We start from the raw sequence: 21,656 nt of genomic DNA on the forward strand, positions 1-21,656 counted from the left end.
GGCGGAAGAACTCTGGGCTCCTCCTGTTCCTGTGCAGATACCAACACCCACTCCAGAGGGTGAAGAAAACAGTACAGCTCAGCAGAGTTTATTACATGTTAGTGTATATCCATTATGCAAGCCCCTTCATCAGCCTACAATGGTTTTGTGAGGATGGTGTGGTGGTGGCTTGTTTTTTTCAAGATATGTACATTTTGGAGTGCCATGACTACCGTTTTATAAACTCTTTTCTACACAGCAATTGATATAGATCAGGGGTGTGCAATTGGTCAAGGGTGAAGGTCCACAGCTTTGGTAACCTCCCCCTAAAAGAAGCTCATCAACTTTGACCTGGACTCCTAAAAATACCTCAACAACTTAGATTATCTTCCTACGAAATTTTCTAACTGTTTTCAAAAACTAGCTATACTGATCGCAGTAAGCAAAGACCCTATGTTGGTGAGTTACACAGAGGAAATATAAGCATAGGGGGGAATTGTTGTTTTTCAACATGCTCTGTGCTTTTATCATTGCTTGCATCCCAATTCTTGCAAGTAAAAAACATTGGCTCTGATAACCGACCACTGGGTCCTCTCCCCATCAGCTGGCATTCCAGCAGGCTACTTTAGTGGGGGAGATGGACAGCAGGGCTCATACAATCAGATCTGCTGCAAGATGAGGCTCCTCCTGTCACTAACTGTTTCCATTCCAGCTAACCATTACAGGAGCTACTATATAACTGGTGTATGCTTGCCATTTTCCTCTTCCATTCCCACCCCCCTTTCCTTTTGTGTTGTGCCTTTTATATTGTAAGCTTGCAGACAAGGGACTATAGTATTTCAGTTGGTTTGGCAGCCTTTTTTGGCTGAAGAATGGGGTAAAAATTATCTAGATAAATAAATAAATACATGTTTGTGCTGTATTGATGACAAATCCAATAGCAGTGCAGCATTCTGAGATTGTAGATAAGAAACAAATCACTCAAGAGTGTGAAAAAGAGATCTTTAATGTGCTAACACAGCTATCCTCTTTCATGTAGTAGCAGTTGAGACTAATGCATTGTGATCTCAAGGTCCTAGTGAGCTTGCTCTTGAAAATGCATTAAATGTTTAGTAGCAAAGTATCCACGTTGCCTCCACACTGGACATTTACTGTGGAATAGCTAGGCTTTCCACTCACTTTTTACATGCTCCTCCCATGTTTTCCCTGTTCAGCTTCTCTTCTCCTCCTTCCCTGCCACCAAGTGCAGAATATGTGATTATTACAGTGGTGTGAGAAATGTGTAAGGCAGTTTGAGGAAAAGAAAGGAGAAACAATCCAGAACAACACATTTGATAAAGCGTGTTCTCCTTCATGGTGTTGCAGTGGGGTCTAGCTGGGTGGGACCATTTAGATGGCCAAGCTTGTGATTGGGCTATGTTGGGTTGTTGGGGAAATTTTGATGTTGCCAATTTGTGGGATGGACCAAGGGTTTTATATACTGAGCACACAGCATTGAGCGTTCTCTTTCGCTGTGTGCACCGGATCACCCGCCCACCTTCCCTAATTTAGGGCTTTTGTATTTGACCTTACTATGCCTGTCATGGGGTCATCTGCTTTTGGGGCAGGAGCCTGGTAAGAATTTTGTCCATTTGGCTGATTGGCTGGTACCATTTGGTTTTTCCCTACTGCATAGCAAATTGTCACAAGTTGTAAGGTTGCGTTTGGCATTGGTTAAAAAATTGGTTGGTGGAGGGGTAAGGGTTGGCTGTGCCTGCCCTTCCAATGCTGCTGCTGCAAGGGAATTCCGTTAAAGGAATCCAGGGGCTCACCATGCTTTCGTCCGAATCCCTGGTGTGGGGCTTGGGCAGCGCAATCCCCTGGGAGCATGCGGGGAGAGGTGAGGGTCTGGTGCCCAGCTCCATTTTCTCCCCAAAATGTTTTCCCTTACAGGCTTTCGCAGGGTTGCGGAAGTCAGTTCTGTCCCTGGGCGGGGTCAGATAGTCGTAACCAGTGCCTAAGCAACCACTCACATTTATGTATATTAATAAAGTTGTGGCCAAAATTATGCCAAAAACTTTAAACAAAAATTCTGTGTGAATTGTGCTTTATTTTGGGGGATGGCTTGGGGACCTCGACACGCAATGGGTATCTATCATGAATTCTTATTTCATCTTTGGAATTCCATCCCAGTTTCATGAGCCTTGTATCACAGTCTCTTTTATATCCACTGCTGCTCATCTGGGGACCAGAGCCTAACAGAATTTAAAACAACTTTCTTCCCATCAGGTTCAAAGCTTGAAATTCAAAAATAAACTGGGGGGAAATGTTAAGAGAGTGGGAGGCCAGGTAACTCAACCAGTTATACCCTTGTGCTGCTATCAAATAACAAAGGGTTTTAAATATATATATTATTATTTTTTAAAAAAACCATAATTTTAATCAGCACTGTCAGCTCACTATTTTGTGGGCTTAAAGCCTCACAAAAATATTAATCTGTGGTGAGAAATAGTGAGAGAAGATTATTAATTCTAAAGTTAAATATCTAGCAGCCCGTTTGACCTATATATCAATTTAAAGATATCTAGAGAAGCCAGTACCTTACAGTATATGTCAGCCTTCAAAAGGGCCACATAAGTTAAAAAGGACATCACATCTGTGTTGGATTACAGAATGCAGTTGGAAAGAGAAAGCGAGAGAGAAAGAAAAGGAAAGGGGAAAGCAGAATGTTTTATATCATTCAGCTTCACGGAGTGCATTTGATCATGGCAGATTAAAATAAAACAAAATCCCGAAGCCAAGAGCTTTTAGGTGTATTTATGGCTATATAACAGTTTATACTAGTTTAAAAATGGAGCCTATGCGGAATTGCACCATAGTACAAACTCAAGCCTGACGCCGCTTGATTTCCTTACCAAGTATCCTCATTATCTCCTCTTTCCTTCGTTCTCCGTTAGCAAGAGTTATGTGATGAAAGTGCTGAGATAAAGTAATGGTAAGGAGGATACCGCAAGTGGTATTTGAAAAGCAGGAATAATTTACTACGTGTCGGCTTTGTTTTACTTCCCTGTGTCTTCCTGTGGTGAAAGGAAATTCATCTTTTCTGGCAGACTCCAGCCTTTTTAGGCCTGAGAGCTCCCCAAGCACACTGGAGTGCAGGTAAATGGATGTGAGTCTCCATGAGTACAGTATTAGGAGCAAGGATTTAATGCTGTGTTTTGCTTGGTCTATCATGCCCAAACTACAAATAAGGCAACACACACTTGTTTGCAAAAATTGCATCAGATGTAGCAGTAACCATAGGGCAGAACCCTTCCTTATGGGCATTTTGCCTGGAAGTTTACAGATGCATAATGCTTCAGCAGAGAAAAATGCAGTGATTGGAGTGTGAAACTTTGATTCTAACAGTGTTACTGCATGTGACATGGAGATAGGGGCTGAATGTGTAGATACATGAACAGGAATTGCTGGTAGTCATGTTGATCTTCTCAGCATGGTGCCATCTACATAATTTCTCCAGTATTATGCATGTACCGTATTTGCTACAGGTTACAGCTCTGTGGTTTTGAGGTAGCCTTGAATATAAGTATGTTGGCCATTGGATCAGAGCCAAAACACTAGCTTCCTGGCAGTAGCATGTCTGCCATTTATAGGAAAGGAAACCAATGAGGCTAGGTGGTGGAAATCAGGGCTATGTGGGCAAACCAGTGGAAATGCGAGGTTGGGTCTGCCGGTGTGCCTGTACAGCCCCTAAGGTCCGGGCTACCTCCACCACCCATAAGCAACACCTGTGGGAGTTCCCCCTAGAATGCAGTTTCCATCATCCCAAACCATTGGTCATGTTGGCTGGGGAGTTCAACAGTATCCAGAAGTTCCCCATTCCAGCCTAGAATATGAAACTGAAATAATCTTAAAACATATATGACTTGGTGAAAAGCAGGCTGCCTGAGAATGAATGGGATTTTTAACTTCCTTTCTAAGAGAAACTGGGAAAGCACTTTAGCTTATCCAATATTTTATATGGTTTTGTTAAAGTAAGTGGAAACTTTTTCATACCTGTGAACTCTGCCTGCCCAAGAAAACAGCTGTAAATGTCTTACGTTGCTTTTGCCAAAGTGAGGATGGGGGCTGGGTGACTTCTGCTAAATCATTTTTGCCAAACTGAGCAGTTAGTTTAGATTTCATCACTCTTCTAGAATGCATCCTACCATCTCTACATGCTAAAACTTCTGATACTCTTTTGTATCATTAGCTCTTCCCTTCTTTTACCCCTTTTTCAGCAACCCCACTTTCATGACTAGAAATTTGCCAAGTCACTTTATTCCGGCACCCCATTTCACCTTATTATTTTCTTTCCCCCTGAATTATGAAACAAAGGCACTACAGTGGTACCTCAGGTTACATACGCTTCAGGTTACAGACGCTTCATGTTACAGACTCCGCTAACCCAGAAATAGTACCTCGGGTTAAGAACTTTGCTTCAGGATGAGAACAGAAATTGAGCTCCGGCAGTGCGGCGGCAGCAGGAGGCCCCATTAGCTAAAGTGGTGCTTCAGGTTAAGAACAGTTTCAGGTTAAGAATGGACCTCCGGAACGAATTAAGTTCTTAACCCAAGGTACCACTGTATAGTATTCCTTCCTATTCTTCTAAACAACAGTGCTCTTCCTTAAGCCCAACCACTCATCCTTACATTCCCTCCATCTTTTACTATTAACACATTATTATTATTTTTATTACTACTACTACTAGTAATACTTTGAATTACCCGCCCTTCACCCCATGTTTTCAGAGAGGGTAACAGCAATTTAAGAACTTAGACCTTGCCACAATACATGGCAAGATCTAAGTTCTTTAGTTCTCTCCGTATTGTTGGCCTAAGAGTTTGCAACTGCTTCATGAGAATGGAGCAGCACCAGAAGTGATAATGGGATCACCAATATTTGTGAGTCCATTGGCACATTTACAAACAGCAGAAACTGTTGTGGACACCACATACACACACCACAATCAAGAACACAATGCTACCTAGCCTATTGGCTACAACAGAATACTTCTCCTGAGTCTAAATTCAGTTGGGGAGGGGACTCTGCGGGCACAAAGGAAGGCCTCTTTGGCTGCACATGCACCCATGGATACCATATTAGCAAGCCCTGGTTTAATACAATGGACTGCTTTGACAAGTATTTATTAGAATGACTGTCTTTTAGCTTGCTTGCTCACAAATTCAAAATCAACATATTTATTTCAGAATTGTGTGCAAATTAGAAATAACAATAACAAAAGAATCACTTAGATCAAAAATCAAGGGGCCTTTTGTCCATAAGCTGCAATTATACTTTAAAAAGTAATAATATAATTTTCTTTAAGAGGCAAAAGATTTTGTGACAAGTGGTAAGATATTTATGTAGCAGGAGACACCAGAAAAGTTAAGCCAAAAGGATGACTTGAAAAGTAACTAACAAATCCAGAAGTGGAACAACAGTATCAATGGTATGTAGAAAGACTTCATTCAAACTTTCCAACATTTAAATCGACAAAACAACCTCTCCTGCAATGCCATTAAAAAGCCATTACAGAATAAAATCAATTCACGTTAACAATAGTTTGAAAGGGTCTCCCACCTGTCATTTTACAACATAATATAAATTGCAGGATGCCACTCTTTGGGGGCAAGCCAACCTAATTCTCAGTAATATTTTGGAATAAAGAAGCCTTGAGAGTCACGGAAACCATAATGCAACACTACAAATGCTTGCCTAAAATACTGGAATGAATATTATCAAAATATTTACAGCTGCAGAAGCACTCAACTTCTGTAATCTAACACACACTACCTCATACATTAAATCTGAAATGCAGTCTAATAATTTTTAAATAAATACATACATGGAAGATAGCTTTGAAATCCTAAAAAGCCACCTGAGTGACTCTATTTACCTGGCTCCACTTCATGCCATCCACTTGACTGGCTACCACTTCCTGGAGACCGCCCTTGGCTTGTATAAAATGGCTCTTCACCAGGACTGTCCATTTCATCCTCTACAGATTTGAGGCGCTTTGTAGAGCTGGAATTGAAGGAAACACACACACACAGAGACATTAATGCAAGAACTAAAGTGAGACAAAATGTCAGGCTGCATTTTAGAGTTGGAGCTCTGGAGAACTTCCTTGCTCTGAAGCAGAGGTGATGGCAACTACTCTGCTTCTTCTGCCCTGTTAATCTTCTGTCTCCCTTGAGTGCTTTGCTCCACTCTTCCAGTCCTGTGTTTTGGAACAAAAGTCAACTCCTGCTTTCTAATAGCAAGATGTGTTCAGAGGCCTGTAGAGGCCTGGGAGAGAAGGTAAGGTATACTGGCTGAAGACTTGCTGGTGTTTTCAGTTCCGTTTGCCATTTGGTGGCATGCGGAAACTCCGGGCCAACAATCCCACTTCCTCTACAGTCTAGTCCATAATCCATCATATTTATTTTGGAGACGGCCAACAAAGAAATGTAAGAGGATGAGAGCTTAAGCATGTGGGCGTATATGTGCAAGTGTGTTTCCCTATAGTTTGTCACACCAGAGCCTAAGTGAACAGGGTTTCAGACATAGTATTCAATCTGTAAAGGCCAACAGTACAGATGCTCAGTGTGTGAAACGGGACACTATGCATGTACATGCCTGTGGAGCTCATCCATGTAAGGTGGGGATCCTGATTGCCACAAGATCTCCTCTTGCATAGAGGAACTGTATGTATGTATGTATGTATGTATGTATGTATGTATGTTGGTATGTACATAGAACTCCTCACGAGAGGATGGAGGATGTGGCCACAGGGTGCAGGAGGTGGGTTGCCTGAACTCTGCTTATGTGACTTCCAGCTGCAAAGGTAAAGTGTTTTAGAGCAGGTTGCATAGTCCAACCATTTCCATCCTTCTTAAGAATTCAGCTTTAGCAATAACTTGTTTGCACGGTGGCCCCATTTTCATTTTTACAAAGCTTCAGTGGTATGGGAGGAGGAGGATTGTTCTGACATTTATTCCATGAAGAAGTTTAATTTCATAGCAACTCTGTAAAAGCACCATGCACAAAGTGTTGCAGGTTGGAGTGTTCTCCTTTAGGGTTCCAGCCAGCCAACCAGCTATTTCCTCTTCACCCCATTTCATTTCTTTCCCACTCCTCTAGCCTCGTTTCCATTCCTGTCTGCCCCAAAGTCAGTTAAGCTGCCCATAGCAAGCTCAGTCCTCATTGAACTACCGGTATGTAGCCCCGGCCCCAAAATGCCTTGAGTCTGCAGGCACTTCCCTCTTGTCTGTTGCTGGTGTGAATTTCAGTACGTAAGGATCCACTTATGAGGTTACTGTTAGTCTATGCAACAACTATAACTACAACAACTATAACAGCAGGAACTACTACAATTACAGCAGCAGCAGCAGCAGCTACAAGTAAGATGCTGCTACAAGTAAGATTTTCCATTCCATTTTAACATGGACTGGTCTTTTACGTGGAACAAAGTCATTACGTGATCATTATGAGTAAGGTTTTATAGTTCTCCCCCTCTTTCACATTAACAAACCATCACAGAATAGAACTGGATAAGCAAAGCAAATTCTGTGGGAAAGGAGGAAAAGATTGAGAGAACAAATTTGACATAAAGGCAGCTTCTTTGGGGAGCCAGAAAAGTGCTTTGAGGATTTTGCTAAATAGTGTGGCTAGGCAAGGAAATCTCTCTCTCTCTCTCTCTCTCTCTCTCTCTCTTAGCAATTCCGAATTCACTTCATAAGCCAAAAAGATTTTTAACTTGAGCGATGCAGAGGTGAAACGCAGAAAGACTGTTACTCATCACTTGCCACATACATTCCTCCCTCATGTAACATTCAAGCAAAGCCTGAAAGGAAAGATAACCCTTATGCTGAGCTCTGAAGGTCAGTCGACTCGGACTCTGGCAGAGTAATGTGGAGAATTGCAGAGCCAGGAGCCCTCGACTTCTTGAGCTATAGTATGAGGAACAGACTGCGGCTGGGAGGAAAAATGTCCTATTGAATTCACTTTCCAAGACAGGGTCAGCAGATATTACATCTATTGTCAGCTTTATAGAGTCTATTGCACATTTCTATGTACAAAGGAAGCAGAAACTCCCAAGGGTAAGCTACCTGACTAAACGCCCTATTCAGTGAGCCAGAGAAGGCTGTTTTCTGTATCAGAGATCTATTGCATTTGGATGGTGGTGGTAATAAACTGCCATAATTCCTCTCAGGCGGAAGTCTTTATAGAGATAATTCACACTGAGTCTTCTTGGATTTTGCCACAGTAAGGATTTTCTTATTTGACGTTTGAAGCAAGATCTCTGTGGTATCAGAAGATACTAGAACTTGTATCTGAGAATAAAGTTTGCCTCTTCATTGTGCCTCCTATTTTAGACCCTTTGTTTACTGATACCCATGGAAGTCTATCCATGTATGAAAAGTAGCTACAGTGTGTCTGGACAGGATCATAAACCATGGGTTATTGTGATGGGAATGAATTAATGCATGCCTCACGCTCACACATGCCCTGTCTCCATCCACTATGGATGAGCGGGGGCAATAAGACACTTTTCTATTAATTTTAGATTATCCAAACCTGAAAATGTGTGGTTGCTACCAATCTGTTCCTGGTCACCATGCCAGAGAAGGAGGGAAGAATAAGCCTTGCAAAGGGTTTGTTCACACTGTTATGAACAGCTGAGGTGCAGGAGAGTGGGGGAGGGGTCAATCCTGCTCAATTTGGGTACATGGGAGAGTTCCCAAACCCAGCCCTAAGCAGGTTGGAAACTGCTTCCTTGAGACTTCATAGCACTGAATCATCTGATGTCATTGTGATGCCAGGTGACTGACACGTAGGGGGCCCTACCCACTTGCTAAATTTGACTCATGATAAGGATCTGGCCCATGGAGCCAACAAGGTTCCCCACTGCTTTGGAACTAACAATTTATCATTACTCCCAAATGCAATAAACTAAGCTCATGAGGGCCAGACACTTATTTTTCAAAACATTAAAATCAAGATTCTTAATATTCTGCCCATAATCCAGGAATGCAAAAAATAATTTAAAAAAATTGTCGGAACCTGATCAAGGCATTTTAAATGTCGACACAATTCATTTTTGCCTATAACACGGTCCTTGCCTTGATAATCTTCCCAGCACTATAGTCTTAAGCTTATGTACTTACAAGTAAATATTAGCAAAATCAATCAGAACATACTTTCATATAAAAATGTTTAGCTGTAAATAGCAAAGCTGTAAGTGGTAAGACATTTAAGGAGAAGTAACCTATGTGAGAGAAAAACCCAAATATATTGTGCAGTTATTAACTACTGGTGTTGTTTATAATTAGCTTCTTATCTGTGTAAGGTATTTGTAGAAGCATACAAGAGTGACAACTGAGTTTTACTTTTAAGTACCATTAATAACCTGTCTATTCCTGTAATGGAAATAAGTATAGCCTGATAAATGAATGATAATTGCCCAGTGCATTCACAAAAATGCCAAATTTGCAAATAAATATGCTGATTACTGCTATATAATAATTAGTTTATTTGCCAACTTTCAGAATTTTGACTAAGTAAATAGTATATTCTCTTAGTCATCGCAAGTTATTAACCATACAGAGGTGTATTTGTAGAAAGTAAGCACAAACTCTTCATATTAGCTTCAGGTGTCAATATATTTTTAAAAATCTGACTGCAGCTGAACAGAACCAAGGCTACTTCACACTACATTATTTTGCATATCAATTCCGTGTAGGAGCAACTGGGTGCTCTGTCATGTGTAAACAATCCACATGCTTATCTCTGCTGAGTGTAACACATAGTGGGAAGATGCAGTAAGCCAGAGTAACCTATGTGAATAACTATATAAGCACATGTGTATTTAATATACTTTATCAGCTTGCACACATTACCTAACAGTGAAGTACTATCTTCGAAGGAAATGATCAAAAGTGGCAAGAACCATGGTAAAGAGAGGCATGTTTGCTAAGGTTCTGAAGGAAAGAGCTGGCCAAGGTCTAATGGAGAGCTGGCAATCACTTGACTAAGGCCCAGATCATGCAAGGTGCAGAATTTGCACTGGCATTGTTGAAATTACCAAAGTTGTACGGGAAATTGCCTCCAACAAAAAGCCAACTCCATGAAACTGCCTCTGCACTGTTGTGTTTCAAGCATCAGTCACACTGCTATTAGCACGTCTAAATTAAATTGGGTCTAATCCAGGAATACTCAGTTTGTGAACAACTGCTCAAGTGGCTGGTTGGGTGAGAACACGTCTAATGGAACTGAGAAGGCCATGCAAATGCATAGCAGACAGCCGTTTGGTTACAAACCTATTCAAGGGATCTGGTGGACTTTTATCATTCTTTTTTATGTACAAAAATGAGCCCAACAGAGTAGTCATGACTTTCATTGACAAACCATGTAACATTATCATGTGGAATGTCACTCCACTATCTGAGCCCTGGAGAACTGTTATAAGTAATATCACAGCATAATGTTTGGTTATTGCAGCAAGCGGACCCTTCTGAAGTAAACTGGTACTAGAAAATATAATTAATGATCAGTCTGTGAGTGCTTAGAAAAAGATACTCTGATTATTAGGACACCAGATTGGGATAGGAAGCCAATGCTGCTGAAGATTTGGGATTCAATAATACTTTAACAGATTGGAGAACTGGGCCAAGACTAACAAAATGAATTTCAACAGGGATAAATTTGAGGTTCTACACTTACGCAGGAAGAACTAGTTGCACCAATACAAGATGGGGGACATCTGGCTTACCAGTAGTACATGTGAAAAAGGTATATAGATGTCATGATAGACCACAAGCTTAACATGAGTCAACAGTGTGATGCAACAACGACAACAAAAAGCAAATGCTATTCTAGACTGCATCAACAAAAGTATAGTGTCCCGCTGTATGTTGCCTTGATCAGACCACGCCTGTAATACTGTCCCCAGTTCTGGGCACCATAATTTAAAAAGGATATTTGTTCTAACACTGTTTGGGGAAACTGACTGGACCTGAGGGATAGCTCAGTTAGTAGAGCATAAGACTTCTAATTTTAGGACTGTGGGTTCGAGAGCCATATTGGGTGAAAGATTCCTGTATTGCAGGAGGTCGGACTAGATGACCCTAGTGGTATCTTCCAACTCTACAAGTCTGTGATTCTACTTTTAATGAAAGGACTGGTGCTGAACTGTTTTTATTGTAACTATTTGTATGGTTTTAATTGATGTTTAGTATATGTGTGTGTGCATAGATGGAAGGATGGATGGATGGATAGACAGATAGACAGACAGACAGACAGACAGACAGATAGATAGATAGATAGATAGATAGACAGATAGACAGGCAGGCAGGCAGGCAGACAGACAGATATAGTTATAATTCTATCAATGTGTAATTATTTTTTTCTACATTTTTAGCTTTTAAAAAATCTGTAGGCCACCTTAAGTCCCTGTCAGGGATAAAGGCATGGTATAACAAACAAACAAACAAACAAACAAACAAACAAACAAACAAACCAACCAACCAACCAACAAACAAACAAACTGTAAAGATATATTACTTCTTAGACAACAGGTTGCATTACGTTGCAAGAAAGGAGATTGAACAGCAGGATCCAGATAAATCTGTAAGGGCATTAACAGAGAGACCAATGCAAGTTTGAGGAATTGCCCTTTAGAAATCAACTTACAGACACAGCTTTAGGAATTTAGTGACTTAACCAAGCAGGTGATTTTTTTAGTCTGGGTTCCTATAAGTCTTGATTTTGAGGCTTAGATGCTAATTTGCAGCAAGGATATTTTTTATTTCATACTGTGGTCCTTTTCTTAAGCATCCATGAGATTGGATTTACAAGTACGCCCAAGCCTGTTGCCATTTTGAATGATATTAATGATCCAGATTGATTTTTTTCTTTCAGCTAAAGTGGATCAGTCATTTGCCAGGCATGATAAGAAATGGCTCCTTATTTACATCAACATTAAGCAGAAGAAAAATCTATTGTATAACTCTGCAAAGCGCCAGAGTGTATATGGGTGCCACTTTATTTTTACAAAGGATCAGTATCTCAGGCAGAATATGTCAGGCAACATAAGCACTAAATGACAGCATTACTCATTTTGAAATGTCCATGTAGTCAGGGGGATTGAACCATAACCCAATATCATGCACAGATCAAATTACCTGGTAGAGGAAGTGCTTGGTAGGGATCTCCTCATTGCTCCTGGGCTCATGCTATAGTATGAGGAACTTTCCAAATCTGAGAGTGAGAAATTAGGCCCTGTTCCGGCAGCTATCGGTGCTGGGAAAACAAAGGGAAGTAAGTAAGTAAGTGATGTGGAAAAGGAAGAATTACATTTCAAACATTCACTTTCACCTTAATGACCTACCAGCATGTAGGTAGTAAGGTATGAGTTAATTGGCACTGTAATCAGCAAGATTAAAAGTTCATTATGCAACTTTATGATTAAGGTCTTCTTTGAAGGTCTTTTACTGATGGCAAAGTCTGATTTTGTACCATCATGTATTTCAATGGCTTCAGAAACTGTAGGAATGCTTCTTCTTCTTATATCTGTTTCCTCATGTCTGGCATTACTGAGCACCTTAGCAATGTTCTCCCAAGCATTTCTCAGTGTTTGCTGTCCTGTGCACATGATAAGGTCTTCCTTTGTTACATTTTTCTCTTGACTTTTACAAATGTGTGTAATGAGCTAGTTTTTCACAAAGATATTACGAAGTCCTTTCTCTGCAGTGTTAAAAACAGAAGGTCATGAATCTCTTGCCATCAATAATATGGATCTGGTATCATCCACATAAGAAGTTGCTAAAGGCCTTTCTAGAGATTTTTTTATTACGCAATAAATATGCAGCTGTTACTTGGTTGTTGAGGGGGATCCAAAGCCTTCTCTCACCTGTTGTAGAGAAACAGCATCCCCCCAACACTTAAACAACAATTATTATTTTTTTGCTGCCATTATATGAACAGCTAGTGCAATAGTGAAACTGTAGAATCCTGTAATCCTGAACTCAGACTAGAATGAAGGGGAAGACACACTTCAATCTTGACATGAGTTCGGGATAACAGGCAGAGAGGCAGCAGCTTCATCCTCTGCAATTCAGCAACTGCCTCCATTGCTAGGAGGAATCACCAGGCAATCCCCAGCCAGGCAATAAACAGACAAGGCCAGGATGCGCCAGCTGGTGTTACCACAGTTCACCCTCAACAGTAACTTTATGTATATTTTCTGTGCCAGTTATGGATTGATCTGGGAGAAAAACAGACAGCTCCTCTCCTCCCTTTCCAGGGGCTCCAGGAGTCCGTTAACTGCTTCATGACATCCTGTGGCATAAAATCAGAGCCATTCCCAAGAATTTATTACATGACAGCAGACCACATATCAGTTTTCAAAGTGTTATTTTATTTAAATCTCCATTTCCTCCAGGAGTTAAAAGCAATGTGTGCAATCTCCCCGTTTTTATCTTCGCTACCAGTGAGTTAGGTTAGGGTAAGATGCAATGATTGGCTCAAGCCCATCAAGTCACCAATGGGTGTGAGTGTGTGCCATATACTTGTTTACCCAGCGTGCAAAATGTCTTGGGCCACTGAACGGAGGCAAGTCATGTTGGGTGGAATAGCCAAACCATAGTTAGGGCATTAGATCTAAGCCAGATTCCCAATTCTGGTTTCAAGGGCAAGTGGAAACTATAGTTTGCTAATTTGGATCTAACAATGACCTAAGGTCTGCCAAACAAGGAAATCAGGGTTTGAATCAGGTGGAGGAAGCATGCAAGCCTAAGAATAGCCAAACCAATGGTTTGACACTGTGTATGAAGCAACTCATTGCCTGCATAAATGATTTGCATATGTGAAATATCAATGTACTACAGTTCTCATACATCTAATACATTCAGCAAGTGGTAAGCAATCAAGGTTGATTTACATGTTCCTTTAGCGTGTCCATGGCCAACAAGGGCCGTCTCTGTAGCTAATTGAGAAGAACTGGTTGGAGGACTGTCTTTAGCATATGCACCACTGGCGTGCAAAGATCCGCCTAGCGCCCCCAAATTTAGTTTAGTCGTTCCCAATTTTTTTAGGGGCGGTGAACTCAAAGTTGTTGAACTTTTTCTGGGAGTGGGAAAGCCAAAGTTGTTGACTTTTGGGGGGTGGGGAGGAAAATTGCTCACCTGTAACAATGACACAGCGGAAATACAGTGGTACCTCGAGTTAAGTACTTAATTCATTCTGGAGGTCCATTCTTAACCTGAAACTTTTCTTAACCTGAAGCACCACTTTAGCTAATGGGGCCTCCTGCTGCCGCTGCACCGCCGGAACACGATTTCTGTTCTCATCCTGAAGCAAAGTTCTTAACCTGAGGCACTATTTTTGGGTTAGCAGAGTCTGTAACCTGAAGCGTATGTAACCCGAGGTACCACTGTAACTGCTTTTGTTTCCTTACTCATTGGGAATATTTGACACTACGGAGTAACAGAGCAAAGGGTGGGGGGACTTTCTCTCCATTGCTTTTCACTACCGCCGATCAAGAGGGACAGTAGGTATACACTTGGTGCCCCCCCAGAGTACATTTGGTGCCCCCCAGAATCCGGTGCCTGGGTGCCCCACACCTCTTGCACCCCTGGGTAAAGACGGCCCTGACGGGTTGCCTCCTGTACAACTGTGACCGGGGCAGGAAACCTGGTGTCCTGTCGATGTTCTGAACCTCAATTCCCATCATCCCTGCTGAATGGCCACATGGGCTGGGCTGATGGGAGTTACAGAACAGTATAGTTGGAGGACATCAGGTTGCCAACCACCGCCTCTGTGCAATGCCACTTTAGCTGCATATGCACAAATGTCTGTTTTCAGTGCTAGGATTAAAGTGGTGCTATAAACATAACATTGCCTTATAGCAAGTCCATCCAGCCCAGTTGACAGTGTTTACTGGCAGAGGCTTTCTGGGGTCTTGGGCAGAGGTGCTTTCCAGCATTTATCAACTGAGAGCTTTCCACATGTAGAGTATGCAATATGCTAAACTGCAATCTTCAGCTGAGGAGCAACTATGTACTTAGTGTTTTACAGACTGCAGCTGAAGTACAAGAATAATGGGCAATACAAAGAACAAAATCCTCACACAGCTTACTTATATAGTTCTCATGTAAACTATGGCGTACTCTCAGCCGTGGTTTAAGGACAGCCACTGAACTGAGATGCATTGATAGCAATGCATTTTTAAAAGCACAGGATGGAAGGAGTGCAATGATATTAAAATGGGAGCCAGCCTTTAATGATCTTTGGAAGAAATTAACTTGGGAAATAATTTACAAGAATACTCTAGACTCATTTGCTGTCTTCCTTTAACTACAATATGCTTCCTGTGCAACGGGTGAATGAAACTTTAAAAAAAACCCAACCATTGTAAAATTAACTCATTTTATCAATTTGTGCTGTCTGCTAGAGTTTCCTGACAGCAGAGACAAGAGGCTGTAAAACTGATGAATTTGCATGGAAAAAGAAACCAGTGTAAGTAATTTGTGTAAAAGGTAACACGGACATGGACTGCTATAATTCAGACACCCTGCGGATAGCAAACTGCTGCAGTGTGAGCAGTTATGGGTTAGAAAAATGACCACACTGCAGTCAGTCTGACTTGAATGGAAATCAATCATAAAGGTACACTCTGCAGCATCCACTCTACAGTTTTAGCAGTCTTGGCCAAACTTATTTCTGCTTTTAAAAGCCTTTGCTTGATAAATTTTCATTCACACAAGACCTATGGAAGTCCAAACTGAAAGGTTAATAATGTCCTTTCGAAGCAGGTACATAGAAATCTTGCTCCCAAGCCACTATAATATTTATTAAACAGGATTATTGAAGACAGAAAATGTGTGGAGGGGGGAATGATACACAGCCCAAGTCTATGCATGTGTACTCAGAAGTAAGTCCTACTATATTCCTATGGTATTACTTTATTAATTTACTCCAATCAGCATCTGTTTCTCTGTGTTCTCATTTTACTAGGCTTAGCTCTCTTAAATCTAATTGTTCCTCATGAAGAAAATACTTTTGGAGATATGCAGATATCAAGGGAGGCAGGCGGAGAAATAGGTCTGCATGAACTTAGCCGAATACAATGTGAGAAAGAGTAAGGACATGATAGGGAATAGCAACTCATGCTATAGGTAGTATTTGTATTTGTTACTTTACTAAATTTATGACAATTATATTTGTATCCAACCTTTCCTCCAAGGAGCTCAAGGTGGTGTACATAGTTCTCCACCCCATTTTTCCTCACAACAATCCTGTGAGCTAGTCTAGGCTGAGGGTGAGTGACTATTCCCAGGGGAACTGAAGGAGGCGGTGGTGCGTCCGCTCTTAAAGAAAACATCATTAGATCCCTCAGATCTATCCAATTACCGCCCGGTCTCGAATCTTCCATTCCTGGGTAAGGTGATTGAGAGAGCGGTTGCTGAACAGCTTGGTAGGTTTCTGGATGAAACATCTGCTCTGGATCCATTCCAGTCCGGCTTCCACGCTGGTCATGGGACCGAGACGGCTCTGGTCGCCCTAACAGATGATCTCCGCAGGCAGCTGGATCGAGGCGGGTCGGGGCTGCTGATTCTTCTAGATCTGTCAGCAGCCTTTGACATGGTCGATCACGAACTCCTGGACCACCGCCTTGCCGACGTGGGGATCCAGGGCACAGCCCTTCAATGGCTGCGCTCGTTTCTCTCTGGTCGGGGACAGAGGGTGGCGCTTGGGGGGGAATTGTCATCACGCCACTCCTTGGTGTGTGGAGTGCCTCAGGGTGCAATTCTCTCCCCGATGCTTTTTAACATCTTTATGCGCCCCCTCGCCCAGCTTGTCCGGAGTTTTGGGCTGGGTTGCCATCAGTATGCTGATGACACCCAACTCTATCTGTTGATGGATGGCCATCCTGACTCGGCCCCAGATACACTGACCAGATGTCTGGAAGCTGTGGCTGGATGGTTACGTGGGAGCCGGTTGAAGTTAAATCCTTCGAAGACAGAGGTCCTCTGGCTGGGGCGGGACGATATGGGATCGAGGGGGCAACTCCCATCTCTTGCAGGGGTGCAATTAGTGCCAGCACCGGCCGTTAAGAGTTTGGGTGTAATCTTCGATACCTCCCTCTCTATGGAGGCGCAGATTACAGCTATAACAAAGGCGACATTTTTTCATCTCCGCCAACGACGTGGCCCAGGGAGAGAGGGGAAAATAGTGGAAAAATAGTGGAAGTGAACAGCTGGCTTCGCAAATGGTGTAAACAGGAACGGTTTGGATTCTTAGATCACGGACTGCAGTTTCTTGAAGATGGACTTCTGGCAAGTGATGGGCTGCACCTCACAACGGTTGGGAGAAATGTTTTTGCAAAAAATCTCAGAAACCTCATCAGGAGGGCTTTAAACTGACTAATGTGGGGGAGGGAAACAGTGCTCCTGAAGGTAGGAGTCTATCAATTAATGAAGATGATCATCCAAATGTCATAGACCAAATGGAGCAAACAGCACGCGGACCTAGTGGTGGGAGGAAAAAATCCTTAAATAAGAGACACGGGGGAATGATTAATGGACTTCAATGTCTGTACACTAATGCGCAAAGCATGGGAAATAAACAAGATGAGCTTGAGCTCTTGGTACAGCAAACTAAATATGACATAATAGGCATCACTGAAACCTGGTGGGATAAGTCCCACGATTGGAATGTAATAATGGGGGGATACAATCTAATTCAGAGAAACAGACCAGACAAGAAAGGAGGAGGAGTGGCGTTATATGTCAGGGATGTGTATACCTGTGAAGAGATCCAAGATTTAGATCCTCAAAGCCAAAGTGAGAGCATTTGGGTCAAAATTAAGGGAGAGAAGAATAACAGAGACCTCATTGTGGGAGTTTACTATAGATCCCCAAGCCAAACGGAGGACATAGATGATGCCTTCCTGGTACAGATGGCCAAGCATGCAAAAGGAAGGGAGATAGTAGTAATGGGGGACTTCAATTACCCAGATATTTGTTGGACGTCAAACTCAGCCAAGAGCATAAGGTCAAACAGATTCCTCACTGGCCTTGCAGACAACTTCATTGTCCAGAAAGTGGGAGAAGCAACAAGAGGAACAGCCATTTTAGATCTGGTCCTAACCAATGTTGATGACCTGGTTAGTGGGGTAGAAGTGGAAGGATCATTAGGCGCGAGTGATCATGCTCTTCTGAAGTTTACTATACAGCGGAAAGGAGTAGCCAAGCATACTAGGACTCAATTTCTTGACTTTAAGAAAGCCGACTTCATAAAACTTAGGGAAGTGCTGGGTGAGATCCCATGGACAACAATACTAAAAGGAAAGGGAGTTCATGATGGCTGGGAGTTTGTTAAGAGGGAGATACTAAAAGCACAACGTCAGGCAATACCAATGAGACGGAAACATGGAAGGTGCCTAAAGAAGCCAGGGTGGCTATCTAAAGAACTTTTAACTGAATTAAGATTAAAAAAGGATGTGTACAAAAAATGGAAAAGGGGGGAAACCACCAAAGAGGAATTCAAACAAATAGCCAGCACGTGTAGACACAAAGTTAGAAAAGCTAAAGCACAGAATGAACTCAGGCTTGCTAGAGAGGTTAAAAGCAACAAAAAAGGCTTTTATGGGTATGTTCGTAGCAAAAGGAAGAACAAAGAAATAATGGGGTCACTCAGAGGAGAAGATGGTGAAATGCAAACAGGTGACACAGAAAGGGCTGAACTTCTCAATGCCTTCTTTGCCTCAGTCTTCTCCGATAAAGAAAACAATGCCCGACCTGAAGAATTTGGAGCAAATGATTCAGCAAAGGAAACACAGCCCAGAATAACTAAGGAGATAGTACAAGAATATTTGGCTAGTTTAGATGTATTCAAGTCTCCAGGGCCAGATGAACTGCATCCAAGAGTATTAAAAGAACTGGCAGATGTGATCTCAGAACCACTGGCAGTCATCTTTGAGAATTCCTGGAGAACAGGCGAAGTCCCGGCAGACTGGAGGAGGGCAAATGTTGTCCCTATTTTCAAAAAGGGGAAAAGAGAGGACCCAAATAATTACCGCCCAGTCAGTCTGACATCAATAGCAGGGAAGATTCTGGAGCAGATCATTAAGCAAACAGTCTGTGAGCACCTAGAAAGGAATGCTGTGATCACCAATAGTCAGCATGGATTTCTGAAAAATAAGTCATGTCAGACTAACCTGATCTCGTTTTTTGACAGAATTACAAGCCTGGTAGATGAAGGGAACGCAGTGGATGTAGCCTACCTTGATTTCAGCAAGGCATTTGACAAGGTGCCCCATGATATTCTTGTAAAGAAGCTGGTAAAATGTGGTCTTGACTATGCTACCACTCAGTGGATTTGTAACTGGCTGACTGACCGAACCCAAAGGGTGCTCATCAATGGTTCCTCTTCATCCTGGAGAAGAGTGACTAGTGGGGTGCCACAGGGTTCTGTCTTGGGCCCGGTCTTATTCAACATCTTTATCAACGACTTGGATGATGGACTCAAGGGCATCCTGATCAAATTTGCAGATGACACCAAACTGGGAGGGGTGGCTAACACCCCAGAGGACAGGATCACACTTCAAAATGACCTTGACAAATTAGAGAACTGGGCCAAAACAAACAAGATGAATTTTAACAGGGAGAAATGTAAAGTATTGCACTTGGGCAAAAAAAATGAGAGGCACAAATACAAGATGGGGGACACCTGGCTTGAGAGCAGTACATGTGAAAAGGATCTAGGAGTCTTGGTTGACCACAAACTTGACATGAGCCAACAGTGTGACGCAGCAGCTAAAAAAGCCAATGCAATTCTGGGCTGCATCAATAGGAGTATAGCATCTAGATCAAGGGAAGTAATAGTGCCACTGTATTCTGCTCTGGTCAGACCTCACCTGGAGTACTGTGTCCAGTTCTGGGCACCACAGTTCAAGAAGGACACTGACAAACTGGAACGTGTCCAGAGGAGGGCAACCAAAATGGTCAAAGGCCTGGAAACGATGCCTTATGAGGAACGGCTAAGGGAGCTGGGCATGTTTAGCCTGGAGAAGAGGAGGTTAAGGGGTGATATGATAGCCATGTTCAAATATATAAAAGGATGTCACATAGAGGAGGGAGAAAGGTTGTTTTCTGCTGCTCCGGAGAAGCGGACACGGAGCAATGGATCCAAACTACAAGAAAGAAGATTCCACCTAAACATTAGGAAGAACTTCCTGACAGTAAGAGCTGTTCGACAGTGGAATTTGCTGCCAAGGAGTGTGGTGGAGTCTCCTACTTTGGAGGTCTTTAAGCAGAGGCTTGACAACCATATGTCAGGAGTGCTCTGATGGTGTTTCCTGCTTGGCAGGGGGTTGGACTCGATGGCCCTTGTGGTCTCTTCCAACTCTATGATTCTATGATTCTAAGCTAAGCAGTTGGCCCCTTATCTCTCTCGTCCTGACCTAGCCACTGTGATCCATGCGACGGTCACCTCCAGACTGGATTATTGTAACTCGCTCTACGTGGGGCTGCCCTTGAGACTGACCCAGAAACTCCAGCGGGTGCAGAATGCCGCGGCGAGACTCCTTATGGGGTCTTCGCTGCGAGAGCACATTCATCCAGTATTATACCAGCTGCACTGGCTCCTGGTGGAGTACAGGATCAGGTTTAAGGTGCTGGTTTTAACCTTTAAAGCCCTATACGGCCTAGGACCCTCGTACCTACGGGACCGCCTCTCCTGGTATGCCCCACAGAGAAACCTACGGTCTGCAAACAATAACATCCTCAAGGTCCCAGGCCTCAGAGAGGTTAGGCTGGCCTCAACTAGAGCCAGGGCCTTCTCGGCTGCGGCTCCAAACTGGTGGAATGCTCTGTCACAAGAGACTAGGGCCCTGCGGGACCTGACATCTTTCCGCAGGGCCTGCAAGACAGAGTTGTTCCGCCAGGCCTTTGGTCAGGGCGCAGCCTGACTCCCTCCTCTGGCAACCTGCACAGAATTTTGCTTAATTGGTTGCCATCAATTTGATTTAATTAATTTTTATAATGAAATATTTTTAGATTTTGTGATCATTTGACTGATTATTTGATTGTTGTTAGCCGCCCTGAGCCCGGCTTCGGCTGGGGAGGGCGGGATATAAATAAAATTTATTATTATTATTATTATTAACCCAATGTCATCCAGTGAGTTTCATGTGGGAATAGGAATTGGAAACCTGGTCTCTCCGGTCCTAGTCCAACACACTTTACACTACACTACACTACACTACACTACACTACACTACACTACACTACACTGTAACTTACTTGGAATTTAAGCACTTAAGTGCAACTTTTATTACATAGTACTAGACTCTTTTTGAAGAGATAGATGGGATTGAATATTTTTTCAACTGGCTCGTCTGGTTTTTCAGTTTTCAGAAATAACAATAATAGTATTAATTCTATCCTAACCTTCCCCGCAAAGGAGTCCAGGGTGCAAACACCAAAGTGGTAAAAGATAACAACAACAACAACAACAACAACAACACAACAACAACACCCATACAGCATATGCAAAGGTCAGGGTTTATGGGAGCCCAACAACACTTGGAGTGGACACAGGTTTTCTACTACTGCCCCAGATGAACAGAACCTTTTCTATGGGTTCTGTCCTTTTCCCCTCTTGACCCCATC

General features: G+C 42.5%; 1 protein-coding gene across 9 annotated transcripts in view; it reads right to left on the bottom strand.

The window, feature by feature from the left end:
* NFIA (nuclear factor I A) overlaps nucleotides 1-21,656 on the bottom strand; it is a 445,480-nt gene that overhangs the window by 77,913 nt on the left and 345,911 nt on the right. For all 9 annotated transcript variants that reach the window (XM_082228754.1, XM_082228759.1, XM_082228753.1 and 6 more), the window contains exons 5-6: nucleotides 12,165-12,282; nucleotides 5,897-6,024 (exon numbers count right to left, since the gene is read on the bottom strand). In XM_082228754.1, coding sequence (XP_082084880.1) covers nucleotides 5,897-6,024; nucleotides 12,165-12,282 — 246 coding nt within the window. The remainder of the gene's footprint in view (nucleotides 1-5,896; nucleotides 6,025-12,164; nucleotides 12,283-21,656) is intronic.

This window comes from Podarcis vaucheri (assembly GCF_965113315.1).
Source record: "Podarcis vaucheri genome assembly, chromosome: 6".
NCBI classification, from domain to species: Eukaryota; Metazoa; Chordata; class Lepidosauria; order Squamata; family Lacertidae; genus Podarcis; species Podarcis vaucheri.